Below are 25,276 nucleotides of genomic sequence, written 5' to 3' on the forward strand. Positions count from 1 at the left end.
GACCTTCACTGTTTCATTGCTCCCATCTACATTTTTATTCACTCCAAGTAACTCCGGAGGAGATCTTACCCAGGAGTAATTAAATCACTTGCACCCTGGTTTATGATTTAACTTAGTCACTCTAGCTAAGCGGATAAAAATCTGTTTCATGCCCTGCAATTCACTGTATATTTAGTAGGCAGTCAGTTCTTCCAGCTTATAAATGTGGAAGGAGGGAACATATAAACCAGGCTTGGACTTCCAAAGGTAGGAACCATCAGCTCATGAACTGACTCTCTGGCATTTTTAAGGTGTATTATTTACATATTGGGAAAAAAGCCAACCAAAACCTCTCTTAAGACCTTTCTCCCTTACTTCCAGAAAAATCTACTGCTTTATGAAAATGAATAATCAAATTCTAAGGGCTGGGCATCTTCATTTATTGCTGAGAACTTGGCATCATCGCCTTTTCAGATTTGTGGAAAATGAGAATAAAAGTCACTATAAACTGATTTACAAAAATAAGATTACATTAGGAGGTTTATCCCAGACGAGCTCTTTGGATGAAGGAAAGACACTTGCATGCTATGCATAGAATATGAAAAAGTTGATACTTTCCAATCTTGACATAGTTTTTATAAACTCTCCTCCCTTTTTTAAGGTCATTACAATTAGCATTCAAAGAATGTTGTGAATGTGCTCTTAACTATCACTAAAGCCAGTTTAACTAACCAGTAAAATTAACCAGGTTAAGTGCCAAGTACTGAAATGGATTGAAAGACAACCCATTTGGATGATTGCAACATGACTTCTACTAGTCTGAAGGATCTTAAAATGGAGCAACAATGGACATGTTTAATATATGCAGAAGTACTGCCGAAAGGCATTCCAGGATAAACAACCCATGTGGGTAAGTTCCACAGCAGAAAATTAAAAGGGGAAAAAGCCCCAAAGTAGTAGTTGGTTTAATTTATTTAATACCTTTTTTTTACAAAAAAAAAAACCCTGCATACAGAATTCATCACGTTCCAGTTTGTCATTTTTGTGAGCGTAAATCTTTCTAAACATTGCTGTAATATTTTATTGCTGGGCAGTATTCTGCTGCTCTGTATGAGGGCAGCTGGCACGCGTGTCTGCTCACATGGGGAACACGGGGACACGCAGCGCAATACTGCACTGGAGGATGAAGTCTTTTAAGGTTGGCAAACGTTTCCCTCGAGGGTAGGCAATAAAAGGAACACATACAATTCATCTCAAATGTAACGCGCCTTTGGAATTGTCAGGTTGGACTATTAAAGGTGTAGACTGAAGAAGTACTGATAGCAAAGTCCTGCTCTAAAAAAAAAAAAGCGTATCCTTTGTGCAGAGGTAGTCTCACAGCAGAAGTTATTGCAGGGGTACAGTATAGCCCCTCCATGGGATTGCTGGAAGCTGCTGAGGCAGTGAACACCCACCTCAAATAAAATTCAGTAGGCTGTGGGACTTTGTGGCAATGACTGAAAAATAAATCAAATTACTTGGCAAATAAAAATGCCATAGCCGCCTGCAATGGATCTGGCATTTTACTGGTTACCCTCTCCAGATCAGAAAGTAGATACATATATATGCATGTAATCAGGGACGTCAGCAGAAACGTCTCTTTATCCTCCCCAGTGCAAAACTACTCTTCCACAGGTGACCTGTCTCATTGAAGTTACACCTTAAGCGCAGCTAAGCTCAGAAACACTAACCAAACTTAGTTTTCACAAAATAAAACTTAACATGTTCATTCAGGACTTCAAGTGCTGCAGGACTTCTATAAACAGAACACGCTTAAGTCCGAATGCATTTCTATACTGGTTAAGCTCCCCGCTTAAGTGTGCCAGATCCGCTACCTCGGGTCTGTCCTCTCAGCACAGATGTCTTTCTTCTGGAAAGAACTGCCAGCATCCTTTGCATGTGTGGTGTGCAGCTCTCCAAAACCTGCCGTATCGGTCCACAACACAGGTGAAAAATCCCTTATATGAGTTTTGGCCTCAGCTTAAATCTGTCCAGTTCTTATTCTTGAAGCTTATTTCTGCCCCTAACTTGGTCGACTCAGAAATTATTTTGGACCAATTAAGAAACAGTGAAGCACATCAAAATCAAGTTTTTGCCAGGTTTTTACTTATTGCTCTTTAGCGTAAGCTTTCAGAGGCAATCTGCCCTCAGCTGTTGTAACTGTGGCTGAGAAACCCTGGTATTTCCAGTCTTTTCTTCCCTCCTTCATGTTTTCCTCCTTAAGAAGAGTTGTTGCTTTTCAAACTCAACATACAACCTAAGCAGCAAATGAGGCCAACGCTGCTCTTGGCTGAAGCGTCTGCCCTCGAGGTTTCCCATGTCTCATTCTGCACTCCAGCATGTTTGTGGTTGCATTATTTTACTACTTCTGCCAACTTTGTCAGTCTTTACCATGAGAGTCTGTGACACGGAACCATACGCTGCCGCTGCCAGCACATGACAAAAATGCCTGTTACTTCCCCGCATCCATTGTTAAAGCTTGTATTGACCACAGAAACTACCAGAACTACTTTGTTGCTATTTGCAGCTGGACGCTTCTTGCAGTGAATCTCCAATCAACGGACTTTGCAAAACCACTTAATTCAGGAAACAACTGCATGGATACAGGCCTCCCCGGCAAGAGAAGAGCAAAGCCTGTGTGCCAGCTGCTGGAAGCTTGAGGGCTAAATAAGAGACAAGCAAATCAAGGGATTTCTCATTTATCTCTAACTTGGGATATAAAGATATGTGTTGTTATCTGGCAAATAAAAACATGCACGACTTTTTCAAAGGTAAAAAGTTCCATTTTCTCCATTTTGCACATTTAGACATTATAGGAGGCTCAAAACTTTCCCAGGAAATACTCTACAACAGATGCTTCTACTCTCAAATTACCTGCCTTTCCAGAGCACTTTTAAGACAGTTAACATTTAGTATGTGTGTAGCAATTGCACTGTTACATGTTAGGGCAGTGGGCAGGTCCTGTTGCCGATGCATTTAATGCTAGAACTTGTAGGAGCTCACTGAATGCACAATGGGAGGCACTGGTAAGTGGTAGAAAACAGAAATGTATCTAGGATTAAAGCTTAAAATCGGAAACACACTGAGAAGACTAAAGAAAACAAACTACATGAAAATTCAAATATTTGTTTCTGATACAGGCACAAAGAAGTGAATAGTACCAGTCACTGAAAGACATTGGGAATCAAGTTCTCTCAAAAAAAAATACATCATACGCAAAAAATATAGAATAAAACCACATAGCATCAAAGGGATCATGGAAGACAGACAATTGATAATTTTGAAAAAAATGATGACAACATATAACATCTACAACATATGCAGACATCCCTTGGAAGTTTTATATATGCTATATATATTTCAAAAGTACACATGAACTGCCTGTTTGGCAGGCTGAGAAAATAGGAATACATCTCGGGAAGGTCATGAAGGAAAAAAACACAAAGGAAAACAAGAGTTATTTACATTCAATAATTCAGTAGCTTTTAACATCTCTATATACATACATACTTTCTATATATGTACAGACTGCAATGGGATCTGAACGAAGCTTATTCCAAACGCAAAAGAAAAATACAAAAACCCCTTGATAATGCACTTGACAAACGTTTACAGGTTGCAGAGCTTTCTTCATTTACAAAGAAAATACTATGCACTGACTAGACAACCAGCATCTTTGGGGACCTTTAAGGCCTTCCAAGAGGTGTGTGTTCCCAACAGACCACACAGTGATTAGGAACAAAATTGAAAACTTGCTGTGCAGAGGGGGGGTTTCAGTGGGTTATAATTGCATTTACTGTGTCAGATGTATCTTAAGTATGAAACTAGTTAACAACTCAAAATTTGGTTGTTGTCAAGGGACAGTTTAAAAGAGAAAACCCACAATTTTATCCCTTCAATTCCCAAGTCAACTTAAGTATGTATCTTCCCCTTCTACAGCATGCTTCCAGAACTCCGAAGTACAGAAATTGCCACCATTTACATTTAGCTTTGTCCCTGCTACCAAAGACATCCATCCTTTAGAAATTTTACATCCATTTCAGATGAATGCCCCACAAGTAGGAAAAATACAGAGACTGCTCTTGCCTAGCTTGGTAATTTATGTGACATGACAACTGGTCTCTCCTTTTTCCTCCCTGTGAGGATGTTTGTGTTACGGGCAGTGCTGCAGGAGGATACCACAGAGCCGTTCCTTATCCCATCCACAGTGCTATTTATATTCCTTTGCTCCCCCAAGCTTTATCAACAGCTCATGGAAGAAACAAACTACTACCAAAAAACCACACCCAAACCACCGAGCACAAATTTTCCAGAGAAAACATTTCTGTAGCTTGAAGGCTCAACTTTTTTTGGATATTAACCTTGCAGATGTTATAGCACTTGAGAGCTGTGGCTGCAGATGTGTTAGTAACTGAATGCCAAAGCCAAGGCATTAACATTGGCAAGGAGCAGAGGGCAGGCAAAGGAGAGCAAGCGGGGGGAATGGATTTCTGGAATGGGAATGGTTCTTATGGATCTTGTAAGTACTGCTGTGTTTTTTCCCCTCCAGGGGACACAAGTGCATGGGAAGTTGGTGTGAGTGAACAGCATATGCTATGTACTCCCAGAAAGAAGTAGAATGGTTTGGTTAGTGATATAGAAAATATCCAATTCAGTATTTGCTCATCCCAACAACCAAAGTTAGCACAACAGACTCAGAAGGGCCCTTAGGAACAGAAGCATATTTAAATGACAACTTGCTTTAAAAAAAAAATAAAATAAATCACTATTCATGAACCTACCACTTCTAGAACCATCTTCCTGTGGATTAAGATCTAAAATGTTCTGTTACCATCTCAGATGGTAGAAGCTTCTACACCTAATAATAATAAAAAAACAGCAAAGTCCCCACACAGCTTGCTGTTACTAGCAATTTGGTTCACTATCTGCTGCAATAGTAATCTGTCAACATTCTTCTCAAAATCCCATTCCTTTTCCTGGAATGGATGCCAAATACATCCAATGGTGGGTATGAAACACATGAACATCCTCCCCCACACCCTGTCTGTGGTCTACAGTTTTCCAGGGCATAATCATCTCCTGCTGGCATCACAGCACTCAGGCAAGCTTCCCTTTACTACCTGAGGATTAAAACACTCCCAAACACACCTACCACCTGCACGAGAAGTATTCGACAGAGATGTAGCAGGTGCTACGGCAATAGGGAGCATGCCGATTTATCCTAGATCTGTATTTCCAGTTAATCACAAGTGTGTGCAGGGGGTTCATCCCCCTGACCGCTTCATATGGGAGCCAAGGACAGCAGGCAGGCATCCTCCCCCAACGAGCAGCTGCTCTGTTACTGTGCTGGGATCCCAGCACTGGCAGCATTAACAGAACCTCAAGCAAAACTATTGACATAAGGGAGCTCGCTTCAGCCTGAAGTTGTGGAACTTCTGGCCGTGTTACTCATGGAAAAACCTCTTTACGACACTTAGATCTGGCTCACAGATGTTTGCAGAAGTGACATGCGCTACAGTGGATGGCTGCTCTAAGCCTGTCAGGTGAACTTTGCTTAAAACATGCATCAAGGTTTAAACACAGTTTACTTCTTGCCTCATTAATGAGTTCAACTGAACTAGTTGGCCTGCAAGACAGAAGCCTGGTTAAAGCAGACGGGAACATGCCAAGTCCTGTCAAATTCCAATTGTACAGACTTGTTAGTTATTTTGGAATACAGTGATTGCCTAAACAAGACTCCACTTCTTGTTAGTACAATAACTTTTATTTGACATCTACAAGATCATTATCTTGTAGTTTTTTGGACAGGTTTATACAATCTCAATTTTTCAATAGTGCAACCTGTGCAAGCAAGAAATGACAAACATTGTCCTTCACTTTCTTATAAACATCTACTATTATAGGCAAAACAAAACTTACCCATATTATAGATAAGTGACTATTCACATTTGTACATTACAATTTCTTTTAAACAGCTCCAGATAAACTCTACAATGTCTTACAACATATTAAACAGTATTCAAGTTACTGGGTAACAGAAACAGCACATACAGCGGAACCCTCAAGTGTTTCCCATTCTCTAATTTACAGCTCAAGTAAGGTTTCATCTTACAAGTGACAAATTAAATTACATTAATGAAGTAGAAAATATAAGATTGTATGCAAGATGGAAGTGAATTTGCACTTAAGTTTCCATAACCACCTCGGATTAAGGAAATGCTTCAATTTAAGGAAAATAGGCATCCAGCCATCTTTGCAGTACACATTAGGAATACCATTAATACATTAAAAATGAACTAATTTTAATTTAAGATGTTTATCACAAAAAGAACATGTTGTAGACTCAAATATATAACCCCCAGGAGAGAACCAGAAAAAAACCAAAACGCAACACCTGGGTATAAACACTATAAAAATGCAATAACCAATGCTGTACAACTAAGATTGTGTTTCTCTCCGAATTCCTGTCTCGTGTGTTTCTCCTGTCCATGCCCGTTTCTAAAGACATGCACTGTCAAACAGAAACTGGGAAGGAACCTGAATGCATGATGTGCAACCTCTAGGTTTCATGCTTTTACAAACTCATAAATTGAAGAGAAAAACCCAATATATATTTTATATATATATACTCAGTACATGCATTCAAGGATATCTCCCACAGCAATGGCATTGATGCGCTGCGTTAAACCCTGAGCACTGTATGACAAGTTAAAAATAAAGCCTGCTTGGGGATTTTCAAGCATTTTCAAACAAATTGTGGTTTGTAGCTTAAAAGGCCAAAAGTAAAAGCAAACAGGAAGCACTACAGAGAGCATAAGGAAAGACAGATGCACCACCATAAACAACTGCTGGCTTTCAGTTCTACCAACCTTTTTAGATCTCTTTATTCCCAAAGTATTTGAGAGCACACAACTGAACTGAAAAAGTTATATTTCTTTGGAATCTGTCCCTGATTTTTATGCAAGTGATATGCTTTTACAGCCTTTTCCTCAAACACCAAAGTCAACACCTGTAGTTTGTCCTCTTATGCGTTGTTGAAATTGGTGATGCTTTGCGGGTGATGCTGCTGCCATATCTGCTGCTGTTGTACTGCAAGCTGTTGAGACTGGTCTGATGTTGACAGGAGGTTAACAAGGGGCGATACACAATTTGCAGGAATGATCAAACCTGAAAACACCAACAAATCAATTGTTTCATAAGCATGCAAACAATTTGTTTGTTAAAACCTCAGGCTGGTAATTCCACCATTTAAGTTACACAACAGTCAGTGACCCTTTCCAATGCCAAGTCTAACCAAGCACAGCTACAAGCTCTGCTTCTCAATAAGAGTTCTATCTTCAAAAATCACTAGGATCCTTTAGGTCATGAAGCAGTAGAAAGGTTGACATCTTGCTCCTGAAGACCAGTTTTATTCTGATGTTACTCGCTGCCACACAAAACTAAAAGGCAGCTATTTTTGCTTCTCTAGTCTCACAGAAGTTACACCACCATAAAAGTTTAAACATGAAAAACCTAGTTTAAACATCTCTGAATACTGTTACTGGAACAGGAGCTGCCATGATATTACACATCCACAGAAAGTCCACATTTAAAAAAAAAAAGGAAAAAGAAAAAGGAGATTTCAGCCTCTGAGGTACCTGCTATGAGGGCTCTGCTAAGAGGCTTAGCAACAAGAAATGACATAGTCATCTTTAAATCATTCTAAACTATTGATTACACATGACTTTCAGTAGCTCAAACCCCATGCAAACAAGCCTCTCAAGGGCCCACTATTCTTTGCCAGAAGTGGGGGAAAAAAAAGTGGAGCCCTTGTGGTTTCAAAGGTAGGTTGGCTGGAACAGGCTGAATATGACTTTTTTTGTTCCTAGCAAGTCAAAAGAACTGAGAAAGTAAGTGTTCCGAAGCCTGGCTGAAAAAAAGAAAAAAGTCTTCCTTCTTTAACCTGACTCAGAACAGCATTTGTACTACAAATACAGATTTCAACAGTTGTACTTCTGCCCCTCCCAACATCCACACTGACAAGCCTTTTCTCTTGCAAGCATCTTTATGAAGTCTCCTATGCGACTCTTAACACAGAGTGACTTGCAAATTACGACTTCCTTCTACTCCAAGGTAGAAATAAAGGAGCAGACAAACCACTTACCTACAATCCTCTGCCCATCTTCTGTTCTTAGACGCACTATTTGCATTTTCACGTTTGTACCGCTCACAGAGGCTAGAACGCCTTCTACTTTTGTCCAGACGCTCAATACTGAACCACACAAGACGTAGTAAGTTCGACAGCGAAGTCCCACTTCACAAACTAATCCCAAGCCTGCCTTCTTACAATTGCCTCTCCTACAGCACAGGAAAAAAAAGCTTTCAAAAGAATTCTACAAACAAAAAGTATCCAATTCAATTAAATATGAGACTTGAAGTTATTTAGCATGTATTCAGAGTTAAGGGAGGGCTGCAAGAACACAGTAAGGGGAGGGTCCATAGCATGTCTCTAACAGTAAAGCTCTGAGAAGTGTTGGCTTATTTAGGACCAGATCTTCAAAATGTACAGAGCAAACTTTAAGCTGAAGACACCACTCATTTACATCACCTGAGAACCTGAGTCTCTTACATATGAAGCTGGTGCCTGATCAGTTTATTTCAGAAGCTCCAATATTAACCTGAAACTTCTACTAATTATGCTGTTCCTCAGGAATTAAGACATCAGCTGCTGAGTTCAGACACACTGTTAGAAGAGGTAGCACAAGAACAGCTGTTTCTGACATCTATCTCATCTCTACACGAAGCATAAATACTTTTCCCCCCAAATAACATTTGAGCTATCCCACCACAATAATAGATCAGATCAAGACACTGAAAGCACAAGCTATTTCTGGGTCATTAGACTTCTTCTGGAGTGCAGATTGTACATCAGCACTCATCTAACATAACAGAACTTTAAGGGCAAGTGCACAGCCTCATGTTTCTACTCAAAGGCTGGGTCATTTGACTGGTCACAGGCCAGTTCTTCTTAAGCAAGAAACACAAGATTTCACACGAGTAACAGAAGAACAGGATAGTGATAAACCAGTTCAGGTAAACAGTTTAAGTTAAGGCATCTATGTGCACACAAATACTAACCAATAAGCATGGGTGCAGGTATCCGCGGAAGAATTGTACTGCTCTAACCAGTGTGGCAGAGCATCTTCAGAAGGTACCTGGAAAAGTCATTCAAAGTGGGAATAAAGTAAAACACATCAAGATCGCATAGAACAAAAGCCATTTGGTCATTACTACCAGAAAAGAGGTAGCACCGATATTCTGCTGGTAAGAGAGGTATATTATCCTATAATTTCAGGCTATTAAATGGAAATGCCATCTCAAAGGATGAGCAAAAAGTTTGAACGTGACAGAATCTCAGTAACAACTATGGCAGAATCTCAGAGCTTTTCCAGTAATCAACCTGGATTCTCAGGAGTTTCCTCAAGTTTTTACAAATTCAATGCTATAAAATTGTTTAAGAGTAGTGTTAGATATTTTACAAGTCTCTAAACCAAATAATCTGTTACAGTATTTAAAATACCAGCAAACAGCTGAAGCTTCAGAATAGCTTACAATACACTGTACGTAACAGCTTATTTAAGAGCACGTTTGTACACCTTACACAGAAGCAGGACTTTTCCTTGCTAGATCCTATTACCTCATTTTTTAATTACCACACCACAAACTACCTATATTCAAAAAGCTTTAGATACAGGAATGCAGACACCATGTAGGCCCACTTAAAAACACCCAAATACAAGCTCTGCTCTGGAAAAATAAGCCTAGGGTTTTTTACTTGCCAGAATCATACACAAATACAGGAAAGGTGTTTTTTTTTTTTCTGAGCTTAAAACTAGCATAATTTCAATGGTTACCTTCTTATATTTCTTTTTCAGGTCAGCACATGTTTCTAGTTTGAGTTGTTTCCCAGTATTTGGTCTGTATACTAAAAAAAGCTTCTTTTTAGGATTCACTTCTTTTACTAGAATAGCTGTTTTCTTGTTATTTCTTATCTGGAAAATAAAGACAAACCAAAAACTTTAAGTTTAAACATGCTGACAGTATCCACCTTATGTGATTCCATACCAAGTTCTTTACAGAGTAATAGTGCAATTATATATGTGTGTGTCCGCGCACAATAAGAAAACTAGTAATAACAAGGACACATTTAGAAGACAGTACCACCAGTCTACATTAACCTCACAACTTTTCGTTACAGTGAAAGCATCTGGTTTCTTGATGCAGGTTCAAATAAGAGCTATTCATTTGGGCTCACATTCCTACCAGAAAATATCTTGAGCAGCTAAATAGGAGGGCTTCATACTTAGTGTTGGAAGCAGACTTAACATGAACTTTAATGTAAGTTTGAAATAGTTTTGCAAAACTGAAAAGTAATTAATTTGAACAGGAAATTTTTCAGGAGACAGTGTATTTGGTTAGCCCCCCCAAACCATCTCTGAACATAATCCAAAAGACAAAGAATCTTACCTGTAGTGATAAATAAAATCCATCATCTGGACCCGACTGTTCTGCCCAGATCTTAGTTGCTTCGTCCCAAGACATTCCTCTCTCTACACTGATCTACAAGACAGCCATGCAGGGATATTTGGGAACAGGCTTTAGAACAGTTACAGACATATGAACTAAACCATAGAACCAAATATTGCAAATATTTAAAGGCCTGGAACCTCCCCTCACTCTGCACACGCTTAGCTGATTGCCGTGTTTCAAAAAAACTTATCCGTGAGCAAGTTTGATTAGATCATACAAATAAGATACAGAATTAACTCACTGTGTATAGTTCTACATGTCCAGAGGTAGAATATCCGGGAGTTAAAAACTTCTTAACGTCTGCCTTCCTTACTTTCTCATCCCCGGAGCCCAAATCTATTAAAAAAAAAGATAGAGTTATTCAGTTTCTCTTTTCTTACCGAAGTCCAAGAGCACTGAGGAACTGATTTACTCACCTAAGATGCCCATATCGTATCTTCCATTCTTCTTGGCATTTTGAATAACTGCATTTAACGTGTCAGAAAAGTACTGGAATAAAGCATTCTGCTGATGTACTTCCATACCAAGAATTCTATTCAAGAATTTCCCTATGTTGTTATAATCTTAAAAAAGGATAAGAAATATATGTATTAGGTCAACAAAGATTAAGTCTGATGACAAGCAGCTCTCAATCAGTATTCAAAGAGTCTCAAAAAGACTCCTTAAATCCGTTCTTTCAGAAATGAGGAAAACATTCTGAGGTTCTCCAAAAGTCACTTTTTAGATAGTTAGAACTTCAGTTCTGTTGCTAAGAGTCCATTATCATGATACGTGATATTCCTAGTGACATTCTGAAGATACACTAAACACACAAATACCTTTATCAAGCGTTAGTATTCCAGATCTGTCTTCTACGTTTATCAAGCCCACACCAATCAATCCCTGACGAACATCTAGGAAAAAGGAGGAAGTTAGATCATAGCTGCTTTGCCATCTAAAAATAAACCAATGAAGTAACAGCTGGTTTAGCAATCTTATTTCAGATGCCAATTCCAAGATTTCTGATACCCTTCAAATGTATTTGCAATTTCTACCTAATACATGAATAAGCAAGACAGAACTTTGCCTTCTGTACTTCCAGGAAGCACAGGTAGGAAAAAACTACTAATAGCACTATACATGAGCCCACAGGAGAACAAGATATTGCAACAGATAACAGGAAAATAAGGTTAAAGAACTGTATGTAATACTTCGGCCGAACAGATATAGGACATGCCTTATATTGAAAGAGTTCACATACCTTATTTCATATGTGAACTTCACTATTCAAGCAATGTACATAAGAGTAATGCCCAGTGAGACCCTATCTGGGCTAGCTGGTCAGTTTAAGTAGTAACAATGTTTTCTAGCTCTAAAATTATTTGCATTTTCTGCATACTGGAGAATGATCAAAAGTATAATTTACTGGATGTAAAGCTACCTTACCTTTGAAGAAGTCTCCAGGAAAATCAGGAGGAGGTGAGACCATTGGGGAGTCTAAGTTCACAATGGATTTCATAACAATCTCTAAAGCATTTCTGCCATACTGCATAAAACAAGAGAAAGTTGCTCTAACAATGTGAAACAGCATTTGTGCCTCGGCCCCAAGCACATGCAGTTTAAAAAAAAGCATTTGTAATTCACAATGTCTTTCTCTACAATAGCAAAGGGAACTGGCTATTAGCTTTTCAACTGTAAACTACACTATATAAACAGCCCAGTCTTAATTTCTAATGAGAATTGCCAAATTAATCTTTCACTTGTGACTGAAAGGACACATACCATTTACTTAAGACTTGGATTGTTAGCAAATGCAGAAAAGTAATCTACACATGTATTTGTGTTCCACGTGGCTTTGCAAACAGAATTAAGAATGTTTTCTGGCTATTTCAGAAAGAGGCCTCCTATCAAGGAAGTAATACAGTTAAAAGTAACACACTTCACCGAAGATGGAGGAAATCCTTCCTCAATTCCTGCTGTGGAATAAGCACCACAGCATGAGCTTTCAAATAGAAATAGAACTGTCACCTTGTTGTCAAAATTGAATCTGCTGAGGTCTCGAGTTTCTGTAGCTCGTCTGTCACCATGGGTGAGGGCTCCCTGTTAAGACACACCTTTATTATTAAATCATATTTTAAGAAAAAGAAATCGAAGTTGTATTTTCTCAAACGAAGCATCAGATTCTTGAAACAATCTTACCAAACTCTCCAGTCTTTTTGCAACTATGGATGCAAATCTCTGCTCTCCTGCCAATTCCGAAATTAGGAACACATACTCAGGAGCAGTCACTTGATTGGATCTATGAGTTCTTCCTGGATAATTAAGTAGAAGCACATGTTAAATAAAATCCACATCATTGAGCTTTTCTAATAAACTATGAATTGTGAAGAGTAAAGAAAAAAGCTAGAACTTAATCCTGCTGGAAGTTAGTTTCTGCTGTAACGCTGCCAACAGAAGGTAGTAAACAAACGCTCTAGAGTTGTGGCAGCTTTCGTAAAGAGACTTGAAACATGGAAAAAAACCCCTAAGCTGTAGTGTAAGTTTGTTTGCTAGGTTTCCTTTCAAAACTTTCAAGACTATTATCTATGACTACAGATAAAGCTGATTCTGTAAATGAGCAAAAGAGATTGGAAGGTTCCTTGAAAGGTGGCTTAGTCAATCTTATTTCCCATGAATTAGCAGTAAATTCAGTTAGTACTACTGAGTATGCTAGGGGAAGGATACAAAAAAGTTATTTACCAAACTGCTGTATTGCTCTATCTGCGCTCCATGGCAACTCCAGAGTCATGTGAACTCTCCGTCTCTGATTCTTAGCTCTACGGTCTGCTTGCAATGATATACCAGAGCTGGCAGCCTCTGAGATGATGGCAATGTTCTTTTATTAAGAAAGGAGTTGTTAGTTAGCAATAAATCCGAGATCAAGCTTCAGTTTCCAATTTCTAAAAAAACCACCCCTTAATTTTACAATTAACACTAACATAGGTCTAGAACGGTTTCACTGTTATTTGGTCTTCCTATTGCAAGGAGGGTGGGGGGGGAGAAAAAGTATGGTTCCCTATCAGAGCTAGAAATGCTAACAAATTTTTTTTGAGCGAAAGGAGTGGTTTTTGCTTTACTTTTCAGTGACGCCTTTCTGTGCAATTGAAGAAAGGCAGTACGTTGCAATCTTGCCATTCCAAAGGGCAGGTTTCTCTGATGTTGGCCTGCACTGCAGAAAGAAAAGTGGCGGGACACAGGGAGACTTGGCCTGATCACAAGCAACACAGATAGGAAAGGTGCTGCTAATACTGCATAAGGAAGAGGATATGGCCATTCTAGTACCTGAATGCATGTGCCTTGAAAGAATGTAAATGTTTTGGCTGTGCACAAGTCATTTACAGAAACACGAGCGTTTACCCTCAAGTGCAATAACAGACCACAGAAATTCCATGCAACAGCTATGCCTGCTCGACTTGCCCTCTTGTGGTAGCCTGTCCCAAGTGAACCACAGGATTCCCTCCCTGCCCTTATCAGCTTCAACTGAACCATTATTCCAGTCAGTGTTTTCTTTCAGAGCGCAATGTAAGACAAAAGTTATCACTCTTCCCAGCATTAACAAGTCCTGAGAAGTAAGGTAAACAACCTCCACCTTCTCCCTTCAGCCCCTCACTGGAAGTTTTTTCTTCCTCTCATACTAAGGCAGTCAGTAGTTTTCCTCATTTCTCAATGTCATTATTTCCTCTTGGAAGCAGAGGTACACAGAAAGGAATTGCAAAGATGTGGAGCGTGTATCTGTCTTTTAAACATACACTGCTTTACAAGACCAGCTTAAAGGTGCCAGCTTTCAGTTTGGCATGCGTGTACATGTCTTATGCACAGGCCTCCATGGCCACCCAGGCTTCAGCCTGACCTTTAAAGCATGCTGCAGCCGCATGTTAGATGGGACTACTGAACATACTGGTTTGAAAAACAAAACACGCAGTGGTGAATAGAAAATGCTTTCTAACCAGTACTTACACTACCTAAAAAGTCACTGTGGAATAATGGTAGAGCCACAACTTGAATAACTTAATCAATGTTACTATGGCATCTAGCAAGTTTTTCTAAGTTGTATCTCTTCAAGGACTACCTTATCTCCATCCATGAACCTCTGCTTTTCTGTGATGTTCAGAATTTCAACAGGCACATCGAGTTCAGATCTTGACTCATAAGATATGCTGCCATCATCATTGCTTACAACTCTCCCTTTGCGGCCTGTCATCTTTAAAAATAAAAAGGAATACAAGCTCATTATGGCAATACCAAAACTATTACATAACCAAAAACATCAAGCAATGATGCTATTTATTCATACGCCAACCTTAAAATAGATTCAGTAATTTACTCCAAGGGCAAAACTACATTAAGGAACCTGGATTTTTTGTTGATGCCATTATCTGTATGTGGAACGCTTATTTAGAGGTAACTAACTCAGGGAATCAAAAGCACAACAAAACGTATCAATGTAGAAATAATGTAGTATTTCTGTGTAGTAGAATCGTAGCTAGAACTACGTAGTAAATCTCTACCGTTAAGGGATTTACCAAGAATACTAAGAAAAAACTAAAATGACAGCTGAGATTGTCACCGATTTTAACAGGGTCTTTCAAATCACAATGATGTTTGTACTTCATAGACAGGTAGCTTACTAAAAAACAGTAACTAAGGTTATTGAGAAAAAGAGGTAATTCATCAGGCTCTTCATTAGTGCAGTTTTATTATACAGGTTCTTAATCTTCATTGCCTAGGAAGATAAACTAAAGCTGCTTTCTTTTTACATACATCAGCTTCAAATTGACTACAGCTAGTTAGAGAAATAAACTACTGAAGGAAAATAGAAACTAGTATGATTTACATAAAATAAACTATTTGTCTCAGAAATAACCTATTTGTCCATTCAGAGCTCTTGTCTGTATTCGAATACAATATTCAGGTTCTTCTTTAATTCAGAGGTGTTCAGCAAGAGTAACCTGTACACTCATCCCTGAGAGATTACAGTCAAACTGATAAACAAGTCCTCTATAATAGATACTTAGGTCACATCCAACCTTGAAGAATGACAACACTGATTGACCACAGCCTGACAGATAATGTATGGCTGCAGTATAAAAAAAGACATTTTTTTTTTCTAAATGTCAACATCAGCCTACCTCTGCAACATTTTCAGGACCACCCAGTTCATCTATAAGCTCATCCAGTGTATTAGGTGGCAGATCTTCAGCCAGCTTTTCCAGTTTATCAAGCAGTTCTTTTTTCATTTGTTGGGCCCTTTCAACAGCATCCTGACTTGTTACGACGCTGCTGTTTGTGTTACTGTTTGCTGAAATATGAGAGAGACTCTTTAATATTTAGAATGTCTCTCCCTAGTTGTTAAGAAAGCGAACAGATGCCAAAGAAACTTATTCTTCTTACCTGACGTGTTGGTACTAGAAGTGGTGGTACCAACAGTGGAAGTGAAACAGCTAGGTCGTTTTGATCCGAGACCAGAAGCTAGTAAGGCACTTTGAATAGAATCTGGGTCTATACTTTTCTTCTTTTTCTTGTCTTTATTTTTTTTATGCTCTTTTCTAATTAACCATGGATCTAAAGTTAAATAAAATATTTTCAAAAAAGTTTCAAGCATTTTAGTAAAAAGCCACCCTTTCCTTTGAAAAACTACATTCTCATCACAAAAGGTGACTTACAAAAGTCTGAATTCCAGTGTGTAAAATCAACCTAAAGATGATGCAAAGCAACATTCTAGTCCTAATGCTAGTCTCATTAGACTTAAAACTACATGCTTATCAAACACTCTTAGTTTTGGCTCACTGAAACGGTTAGGAAAGACTTATGCTTACTATCTGCAAGTGCAGTTACTTGCTTGATGAAACATTTAAACTGTCTTACCATCTTCATCATCTTCACTGGATTCATCTCTGAATGGGTTGAAGTCATCATCATCTCCAGAGCTCAAAAATTTGGAGCTCTCGTTGTCACTTTCTTCATTGTCTGAAGCATCAGACTCACTTTCACTCTCATCAGAGCTGCTACCTGCAAGGCCACCTGTTTTGCGAGCTTTTTTGGCTTCTCTGCTTATTTCTTCACCTAATTCCATCACCACCATCACCCATCACCCCAGGAAAAAAAAAAGTCAGTTTAGACCTTGTAATCTACTTTTGATGTTTGTTTTACCACTGCTGCATACCAACCAGAAAAATATTCAACTTGCAAAAACAGATTAGTTTCTTCTAAATGGTTTTAAGTCTTTAGTTAAGACCCCTCTCTCAATGTTTTTACAATCACCTACTTTCGTTAAGAATATAATCATTTTGGGAAAGGGAGTGGTATTATGCTTCTCTTCACTGAGTCTCAAGAAAAAGAAAGCAATTATTTGCTTGATTGCATCAGGAAGTGGTCTGACACGTGCAAGGCATTTTGGGATACAGTCCCATTCAAGATCAACCCATTTTGAGCAAAGTAGTAACCACAATTTACAGGTTATATTGTTTCAGCAGCAGTTTTAGAATCTAATAATGGAAATTTTAAGCAAAAGTCGTAGACTTTAATTCATGCTCTTTCATGAATGATTGTACTGATATTTACATTCCTGTATTTTTTTCCAGAGTTCACTCTCAGGCAGCATTAAAATTGGCATTTTCACTATGGCATTAGTGTAAGAACTTAAGCATTACCTTTCCGTTTCTTTATTTTATTCTCCTTGCAAGGGCTGTCTCTTGGTGAATTGTTATTACTCTGAGCAGTCAAATCAATTCCCAACAAGCTAAACAGCTTCTTCCTGTCAGGAGCTGGAAAGTGCTTTTCAATAAGAGACTGGAATACTCCTCTGTTAAAAAAAAAAAAAAAAAAGAAGAGTTCCTCAGTCAAATTTGCATTTACTTAAAGTAGAAACCTGTAACATTTTAACAGCTTGACTTCTATGAATAATTATTCCTTCTGAATGCTATTACACAAGCACCCTGTATAATTATCACCCATATTACTTTTTTTGTTACCTTCTCTAAAGTAGGAGACATTTACTTTACAGCAATGTTACTTATAACTTGTTAAATTTTATTTTGGTATCAAGTGGTATCGCTACTGCCATTTTCTTATTGCTCAACATTTAAATGACAGATTAACTGAATTTATTATAGTCTTCAGCAAGGTAGTCTCAGGACGGGATTTGGCTCATCTGATAAAAGAAGGAAGTCATGATTGTAACTTGCTTTGGTATAAATGCAGCGCATGCTTGACAAGTCCTCCCCTTCTCCCAGTTTGCACAGAACAGTGCCAGCTGTTCACATCTGAAAACATTTCAGAGTGCCAGTAGAACTAGGAACTAACCAATGGTTTACTTGAGCAATACTGTCAGAGTTTATATATGGGCAGCTTAAGTAAAGCGTTTTGCTAAAGGACACCCATTTTTCTGCACACTGATGCACTTTTTACACACAAAAGGACAAATTACTACACATGCTAAGCTGGATTAAGGTTAGTTTTGTAAAGGACAGTTCTAACAAACTTTAGTCTTACTTTGCTGTAGAAACAAAGTCATTCAGTTCACCACCACCTTCCTCCAAAGCTTCTAATGTTCTTGCCTCTCCTGTTGACTGCAGGCCAATTACAACACACTAAAGGAAAAATGAATACAAGGCATTGTCACTAAGATGACTGACTTGTGAGTTTATTTTTGCCTGAGTTTCTATGGTATTGAAGCTATTTAATAAGCAAAGTACAAAAGCATGCTACTACATCTGAAAAGATTTTTTGTTTATAATACAAATAGAATAGCTTTACATTTAACAAAGATAGTTAAAAATAGGTTTTTATCAACTTACTTTCCCGTTCTTGATTTCTTCCCGAGCTAGCTGCACCACCCTCTTCACTTTAGAAGCTATGCAAAGGTACTTGAAAAACCTCTGATGAGCTGACCAAAATTGACCCCACATAGACTTTTTCATTCGTTGTTCTGCATCGATGAGATCAGCTGCTTGCTGAAACCTCTCTCTAGCACTGACCCACTGAAGAAGAAAGTGTTAATTGTTTTACATGTCACATTTCAAGGCTACACAGGTACATTGTTTAATATCCAAATGAAGACAGAAGAGAAGTTTAAAGTTACAGTACTATGGGACTGCAAGTCAAGGAAACTCATCATACATCAAACAAAAAAGAAAATAGCTATGGCTTAGTAAGTTCAGAAGATAATTACTCTCATAATGAAAAGCAGATACATTTACATTACTACCAAGCACGTACAGTATTTTCTAATTATCTAGTTTCTCCATTAATAGAGTCAGGTTAAAGCTAAGAGCACTGCCCATAATTAAGTATAAAGCAAGATCCCAAGAAGAGAAAAACCCCGCTGCCTTCATTTCTACACCATTTTGTTGTACCAATTGTTTCCAGATTAGGTAAAGTAAGCTTTGAACACATGTTCAGTGATTCTTTTAAACAACGTTAATGAAGTGGTGTTTTAAAGTTGATGTTAGACACCCGTCAAAGAAATTTTAATTATTGTAGCTATCCAACATGAATACCAAGTCATGCTTAAACAACTCTTAAGCAGGTAAAGACCCTGCTCATTTTAATTTATGTCCAAGGACTAATTACTTTTATCTAATACATCAGTGGCAGTGTACAAGCAGAACGTGCACTCAGGAAAAAGACACTCAGCTAAGCGTACAGACAAACCAATTAATAACAACATGAAAAAAATAACCAGCAGGTTAATAAAGGAAAACATTGAAGGGAACCACAGCTTCGATGCTTTGGATTTGATCTGCCATGAGAGTAAAGCTATCACCCTGCACTGTTTAACTAGAAGCACCTCTCCACCATACTGCTTCAATGAAGTGCGTGCAGCCTGTCTGAAGTTCTGCAGCTTGTTCTCAGCTCAGTTGCCTAAAGGGGGAGGACGGGAGCACAAAAACATGACCAACGGGTGAACAGCTTTATCTTAGGCAACTATGACCGAGGTCTAATGAAGTATTGCTAGAAGGCAGTGGATCTGGCAGATACTGAAAGATGCACCCAAAACCGCAGCTTTTATGACTCAGAACAAGAATTAACAGCTTTTGCCAAGTCTTAAACAGAGACATCTTTACACTAAGATGAGACAAGAGGATGCCATTCCTGTCTCTCAACAAGCAACAGCATTATATCAGATTTCAGGAGCATTCAAGTTTAAACCAAGTAACTTCAACCTCTCAGAACTCAATGCAGAAAGTAAATTTTAAAAGGTGTTCTTACCAGTTTCACAGATTTATTGTACATTTTAACATATTCCTGTGAAAGCAGAACTTCATCAATTTTGAAAGTTACACCTGAAAAACTCAACTGTCTTGCTATGTACATTCCTCTCAGCTTCATATCCATAGCAACTATTTCCATGGCACCAACACCTCTAAAATAAAGGAACAAATTAAATCAATATTAGAATTTTCAAGAGCAAGTATTTGTTAAAAAAAACCACCCTCAAGTGCTTTAGAAGAAAAACAGCATGCTTACAAATGAGAAGGAATATATTTTCAAAATCATTAGTACTGTTCAGTTACACACATCCAATCAGGGGGTCTCGAAATTTAGCCTTCACATAAGACTATATACCCGTCTTGTGAGTATTAAGTGTATCCCAAGAGGTATAAACACTCAAATAATTACTTTTTCCCAAATGACCTAGCATGCGTTAGGAGACAGTACCTTAAACTGTAATTGGATAATGAAGTTGGTCCAAATATATAACAAAATCTTGCACTGGAATTTTATAAACTCCACTGAAGATTTAAAATAATACAAACTTCATTAAGCTATTCAGATTTATGCCAATATGAAAATAACTAAACTAGGAGGTAACTTAAGTTCTTCTCAACAGCAACACACCTTTAGCAATACCTTGAGAGCACAGAAGTCAACTGCAAAGCTAACCTACTCACAAGCTTGGGCCTGTAATTTCATTATTGCTCAACTGATACATACTCAGTAATGAAGTGGAGACTACACTTGCACAGTCTAGAAAAATCATGCATCATGTAGATGGTATGCAGGAAGATGCATACTAAGCCCTACAGTAGCACTCTAGTGTTCAAAATTCTTTTTAAGTAGGCAAGACGTAATATATTAAGATGCTTACCTACCAAAGAATGTAGCAGTTGCATTTTCTACTGACACTCAGTTTTTTTAATAAGTTCTGAAACACAAAGTACCTTGCAACAGCACAGCATATATAATCTTTCTGAACTGAATTCTTATGCCAGAAAGCATAAGAAAGAGCCTGCTTCCTGTTAAACTGCTTAAGCTGAATGCATAAACATTAGAGGACCTCTGCATATAGCAAGACATCAACTATACTGAGCATACTCAGTACATACAGTGTTTTCATGATAAGCAGCAAAATATTTTCATTTCATAACACCCACATTTTAAGACGGCTATTTTCCCAGCAAGTTTCTAAAGCTCTCAAAATTTTCTGAGCGAGGGAAGCGTCCCATTTTTTTACCACATAAGATAGATCACATTTCTGCTAGATTTAGAAGCTCGAGTCAGAAAGCTCTTAGTATGCCAGGACAAGTTTGCAGAGGACTGAGTGAGTGAAGACAAAGGAACTAGAAAGCACAGTCAATCACAACCATATGCAGCATTCTTACTTGAGCTCTCCAAAATATTACCTTCTTTCAACAGCCTGAATAAAATCGCTGAATTCCCTAAATGGAGTTCCTTCACCCCATATTCCAAGACGGTTCATATATGCCATATTTCTTGGCTCAGATGCACCTAGGAGAAGAACACACTCTGTACCAGTGCCAGTAAAAACATGCAGACATTTAATGCAAACCAAATAGTACATACCTGTGGCACTAGCATAAACAACCCTGGCTTTTGGAAGTTTATTTTGAAGTTCCAATACAGCCAGACCTGTTTTTGTTGGTTTTGATGAACCAACAGGACACAGATTCTTAGCTTTATGACACTCATCAAATACAATCTGAACAACAATTAAGGAGAAAAAAAACCCCAACTTTATCCCATTTATTTTTAAAATGGACAGCTAAAACAGAAGACAAGAAAATCTGCTAATTACAATATGTGGCAGCAGTAAATTGTGAATTCAAAAAGACACTAGTCATGTTTTTCACTAAAAACTTAGGAAGAATTTGCTCTTAAATACTTACTAGCTAAATAATTACCAACACCTGAGTGCTTTAAAATGCTGTTGATACTCAAAATAATTTAAGAATTCACTGGAGAAAATTTCAGTGTAAACTTAAGGTTCTTAAACATCATGTTTTAATTTTATGTGTTTGTTACAAAGAGCAGAAGCTTCACTCTTGTACCAGAGCTGTGTGGCAACAATATGACAGTAATAGGTTTGGCATGGAGTTTGTAAAGCTTCAGATCTAATGTCAGCGCATGCACACAATCAATTACTGCCATGAATAAAGAACGATTCGTAAAATCACCCACAAATAAAACCACAAATTTTCTTTAAAGATGTAAGCTTAAATTGCAATTTGGTTACAATCAGCTGAATTCCAGATAAAGGATACAACTCCATCAAAGTCTTCACCACACCAGTGAAGGAGCTGCTTTAATCTGGTTTTGTATTTACCACCAGACTGACTTTCACCAATAAGAGAAGAATAGGTAGCAAAGATGACACCTTTCTTCACACTTCCATTGTGTTTGGAAGAAATTTTCCCATACTTGAACTGCAATAAAAAGATAACAATTACAGAAATTATTGAAAAGAGATCCCTCCTCAAACCCACCTACCATATGATTAAGGCATGCTGGTAGCCTTAACCTTAAGGTGCATACACTTTGAACCACCTGTATCCCTATATCATGATTAGGGCATAGCCAGCATATGGTAGCATGTTTAAGGGGTTATACGGGGCCTTACTTAAACATACACTTAAGGAAGACTAGATCCAAGGCCTCAAGAGATTAACAGCCACATTCTCCGACTACATGGTTTCCTCAACCGAAACACAATTAACATTTTAGTTTCAATGCATCTCTTAGAGCTAATAGGTCAAGTGTATTTACAACTGCTACCATAAATTACAATTTCTAAAGCTTTGCTGTATTTTAGAAATTAAGACTTCACAAAGCAAGAATACTAACTTAAAACTAACTGTAGGTCCAGTGAGTTCAACTAGTAACCACGCTTCACAATTTATGCAAGTGGCTAATCCTGAGCAGGGAAACAGTCTCCAAAAATAACTGCACACGCTACTGCTGCTTTAATAAATTACCGAGGAAGTCTATTATTCAAGTACTACATACAAAATGTACTACATATAAAATGTGCACTGGGAAACAGAAAGGAAAATTCAAATGCTACAGAGTCTAAAAGGTTTAAAGAATATTCCAACTTCTAGAAAATACCAGTAGTGTCAGTAGTGGCTTGAAGAGTAAGGTTTTTTTAAAAAAACGCATGCTAAGACTTAATCCTACAAGGGGCCTATTTACATGATTAACTTAAAGCACCGTGTGTTCCTTCATAAGATTAAGGCCTGTCAAACGAGACCTAGACAGCAAATTCATTGAAATTAGTACATTCTTACTCTTACAACAGTCAACATGCACAACTTGTCACACAAGCGTACCTAAAGTTTTGCCTCAACTGTACATAGTAAAAAGTTTCCACACCTTGTTTAATGAATGAACCAGTATGTTTTTTGCTCCAATATCTCTCAAATCTCTTTCAGCATCGTATTTCAGATCATTTGACACGCTAAACCTGAAGATACAAAACAAAGCATATATTCTGTAAGTTACAGCAGAAGTTCAAAAAGCAGTTGGTAGAAGATTTCTCAGAAGAGAGATTACACAAACTTAAGTACTATAGTCACTACAGTGTCTGCTCTAACAAATCCTGACACACTTACCAGACTGCTCTTTTTCTGCCTAACAAGTAATTTTCATAGATTATTCCAGCTATGGTCCTTCCTTTTCCTACACCAGCACCATCACCTATCAAGAATCCAGCTCTGTCTCCATTGGGCAGGAATGTTTCATGTTGCTGTAGGAGAAAGAACAAAAAACTTGTACCCATTCTCCAGAACACATCACTTTGGATTGTCAGAAAGGAGCAAACATAAGAAACATCCTATTGGATGAGACCAGTGGTCCACCCAGCCAAGCAGCCTCCAGACAGTCGGAAGAGGGGAGTTTATTTAGGGAGAGCATATGAGCCCAACTGCTTTATGTGACCCATTCTCCCCCTCCTTCCCTCAGGACCCAAACTGCTATAAAACTGCTGTACATATCTGTCTTTTAGTGCCTACTAGCAGACTGGCTGCTTTTTTTAACCCACTGATACGCACTTCCACAGCCTGCTGCAGCAGCGAGACCCAGACATCCACTGCCTGTGTAAAGAAGTATTCTTCTATCCATTTTAAACCAATCTCCTACCAGTTTCACCAAGTTCTGCTTTGTTCTTGTTTTGTGGGATTCCGCTGCCTTCTTGATTATGTAAACCTTGATTTCATTTCCCTTCATTTTTCTCTTCTCCAGCCCAAGGACCCTAGCCTTGTTAGTCTCTTTTCATGAAGCAATTTCTTCCTTCCTGTGATCATTTTAGTTGTCTAACTTCACTGCCTTCCTCCCTGACACACAGAGCTGTACACACATCATCTGATGGGTGCCCACTGAAGTTCCATACAGCAGCAAAATAACACCCAGTCACTTTCTCTATCCCTTTCCCATGATGCCAGACAGTATTGGCTTTCTTAGCCTGCTGCTTACTGGCTGCAGTAGTCAGCCATTAGTTTTATTTCTCTGAAATAAAATCTCCTTCATGAGTTTTAGGACGATTTGAGATCAGCATCATGAAAATGGTTTAGACAAAGCTTTCCTAGGTGTATTACCTCACATTTATCTGAACTGAAGCTCACCTGCCACCTCCTAATGCAACTCAAACCTTTAAGCTCTTAGTTTTTTATCTCCTTGTAAAACCAACATAGCTGTGCTTGTCAGACAGTAGTTTTCCTTCTTAAATTCTGTTAGCTTTTAAGCTGTACTAGTGTCTAGCATACCTGGGCCGCGTAAGTGATCGCTTCAAGTTGCAAAGCTGACAACCAGCCACTGTCAATTGTTTCTTCCGATATTGATGTCTGGTACCACACATCAGGAGGAGTTACACTGGATAATGAGCTGGTCTCCACCACTGGGTCAGGATGACGAAGACCAATTTTTACTGGTTGAAAAGGGAAGGGGAGGAAGGAAGAAGATGAAAACATAATACGAGTTCTGTTGCTGTAGCACAGGTTATTATATTTACCAAAACAAACTGAAATTGTCCATTGCAAAGGGTGAAGAACAACTACATTTCATTGCAACAGTATGTCAAGTGTTAAACTGCATCATGTACAAAGGAATACGTTAACCTGAATTTATATAACTGCAATCTTAACTTTCTCTTCTCACCACCTTCCCCCAATTTTTATGAAATTCAATAAAATTCAGTCCATAGAAAATTAAAATATTTGTGTACTTGATGTGTTTGAGAAAAACTTTCCTGAACCTTGCCTTCCCAAAAGGCCAGAGGCAGCCTCAAGATGCCAGAATCACAAAAGCAACATTCTTCTATTTATATAGTGCTGTTTTTAAGCAGTACGAGAGGAGAAAAGATTTAGAACAGACATGGTTTAATTGCTGACAGATCTCAGTGACAACAAAAATTAACCATTTAGCTACTAACTCCATG

General features: G+C 38.3%; 1 protein-coding gene across 2 annotated transcripts in view; it reads right to left on the minus strand.

Moving 5' to 3' along the window:
* Nucleotides 1-5,760: 5,760 nt before the first annotated feature.
* SBNO1 (strawberry notch homolog 1) overlaps nucleotides 5,761-25,276 on the minus strand; it is a 33,101-nt gene continuing 13,585 nt past the window's right edge. For both annotated transcript variants that reach the window (XM_075110336.1, XM_075110337.1), the window contains exons 7-32: nucleotides 24,606-24,766; nucleotides 23,457-23,590; nucleotides 23,218-23,308; nucleotides 22,110-22,271; nucleotides 21,412-21,547; nucleotides 21,231-21,336; nucleotides 19,816-19,969; nucleotides 18,402-18,584; nucleotides 18,097-18,194; nucleotides 17,256-17,407; nucleotides 16,471-16,668; nucleotides 15,997-16,167; nucleotides 15,735-15,904; nucleotides 14,675-14,806; nucleotides 13,306-13,441; nucleotides 12,766-12,878; nucleotides 12,595-12,666; nucleotides 12,013-12,112; nucleotides 11,406-11,480; nucleotides 11,004-11,150; nucleotides 10,829-10,923; nucleotides 10,525-10,617; nucleotides 9,912-10,049; nucleotides 9,136-9,212; nucleotides 8,162-8,355; nucleotides 5,761-7,185 (exon numbers count right to left, since the gene is read on the minus strand). In XM_075110336.1, coding sequence (XP_074966437.1) covers nucleotides 7,043-7,185; nucleotides 8,162-8,355; nucleotides 9,136-9,212; nucleotides 9,912-10,049; nucleotides 10,525-10,617; nucleotides 10,829-10,923; nucleotides 11,004-11,150; nucleotides 11,406-11,480; nucleotides 12,013-12,112; nucleotides 12,595-12,666; nucleotides 12,766-12,878; nucleotides 13,306-13,441; nucleotides 14,675-14,806; nucleotides 15,735-15,904; nucleotides 15,997-16,167; nucleotides 16,471-16,668; nucleotides 17,256-17,407; nucleotides 18,097-18,194; nucleotides 18,402-18,584; nucleotides 19,816-19,969; nucleotides 21,231-21,336; nucleotides 21,412-21,547; nucleotides 22,110-22,271; nucleotides 23,218-23,308; nucleotides 23,457-23,590; nucleotides 24,606-24,766 — 3,431 coding nt within the window. In that variant the 3' untranslated portion in view covers nucleotides 5,761-7,042. The remainder of the gene's footprint in view (nucleotides 7,186-8,161; nucleotides 8,356-9,135; nucleotides 9,213-9,911; nucleotides 10,050-10,524; nucleotides 10,618-10,828; nucleotides 10,924-11,003; nucleotides 11,151-11,405; nucleotides 11,481-12,012; nucleotides 12,113-12,594; nucleotides 12,667-12,765; nucleotides 12,879-13,305; nucleotides 13,442-14,674; nucleotides 14,807-15,734; nucleotides 15,905-15,996; nucleotides 16,168-16,470; nucleotides 16,669-17,255; nucleotides 17,408-18,096; nucleotides 18,195-18,401; nucleotides 18,585-19,815; nucleotides 19,970-21,230; nucleotides 21,337-21,411; nucleotides 21,548-22,109; nucleotides 22,272-23,217; nucleotides 23,309-23,456; nucleotides 23,591-24,605; nucleotides 24,767-25,276) is intronic.

This window comes from Phalacrocorax aristotelis, chromosome 15 (genome assembly GCF_949628215.1).
Source record: "Phalacrocorax aristotelis chromosome 15, bGulAri2.1, whole genome shotgun sequence".
In the NCBI taxonomy this organism is placed as follows: Eukaryota; Metazoa; Chordata; class Aves; order Suliformes; family Phalacrocoracidae; genus Phalacrocorax; species Phalacrocorax aristotelis.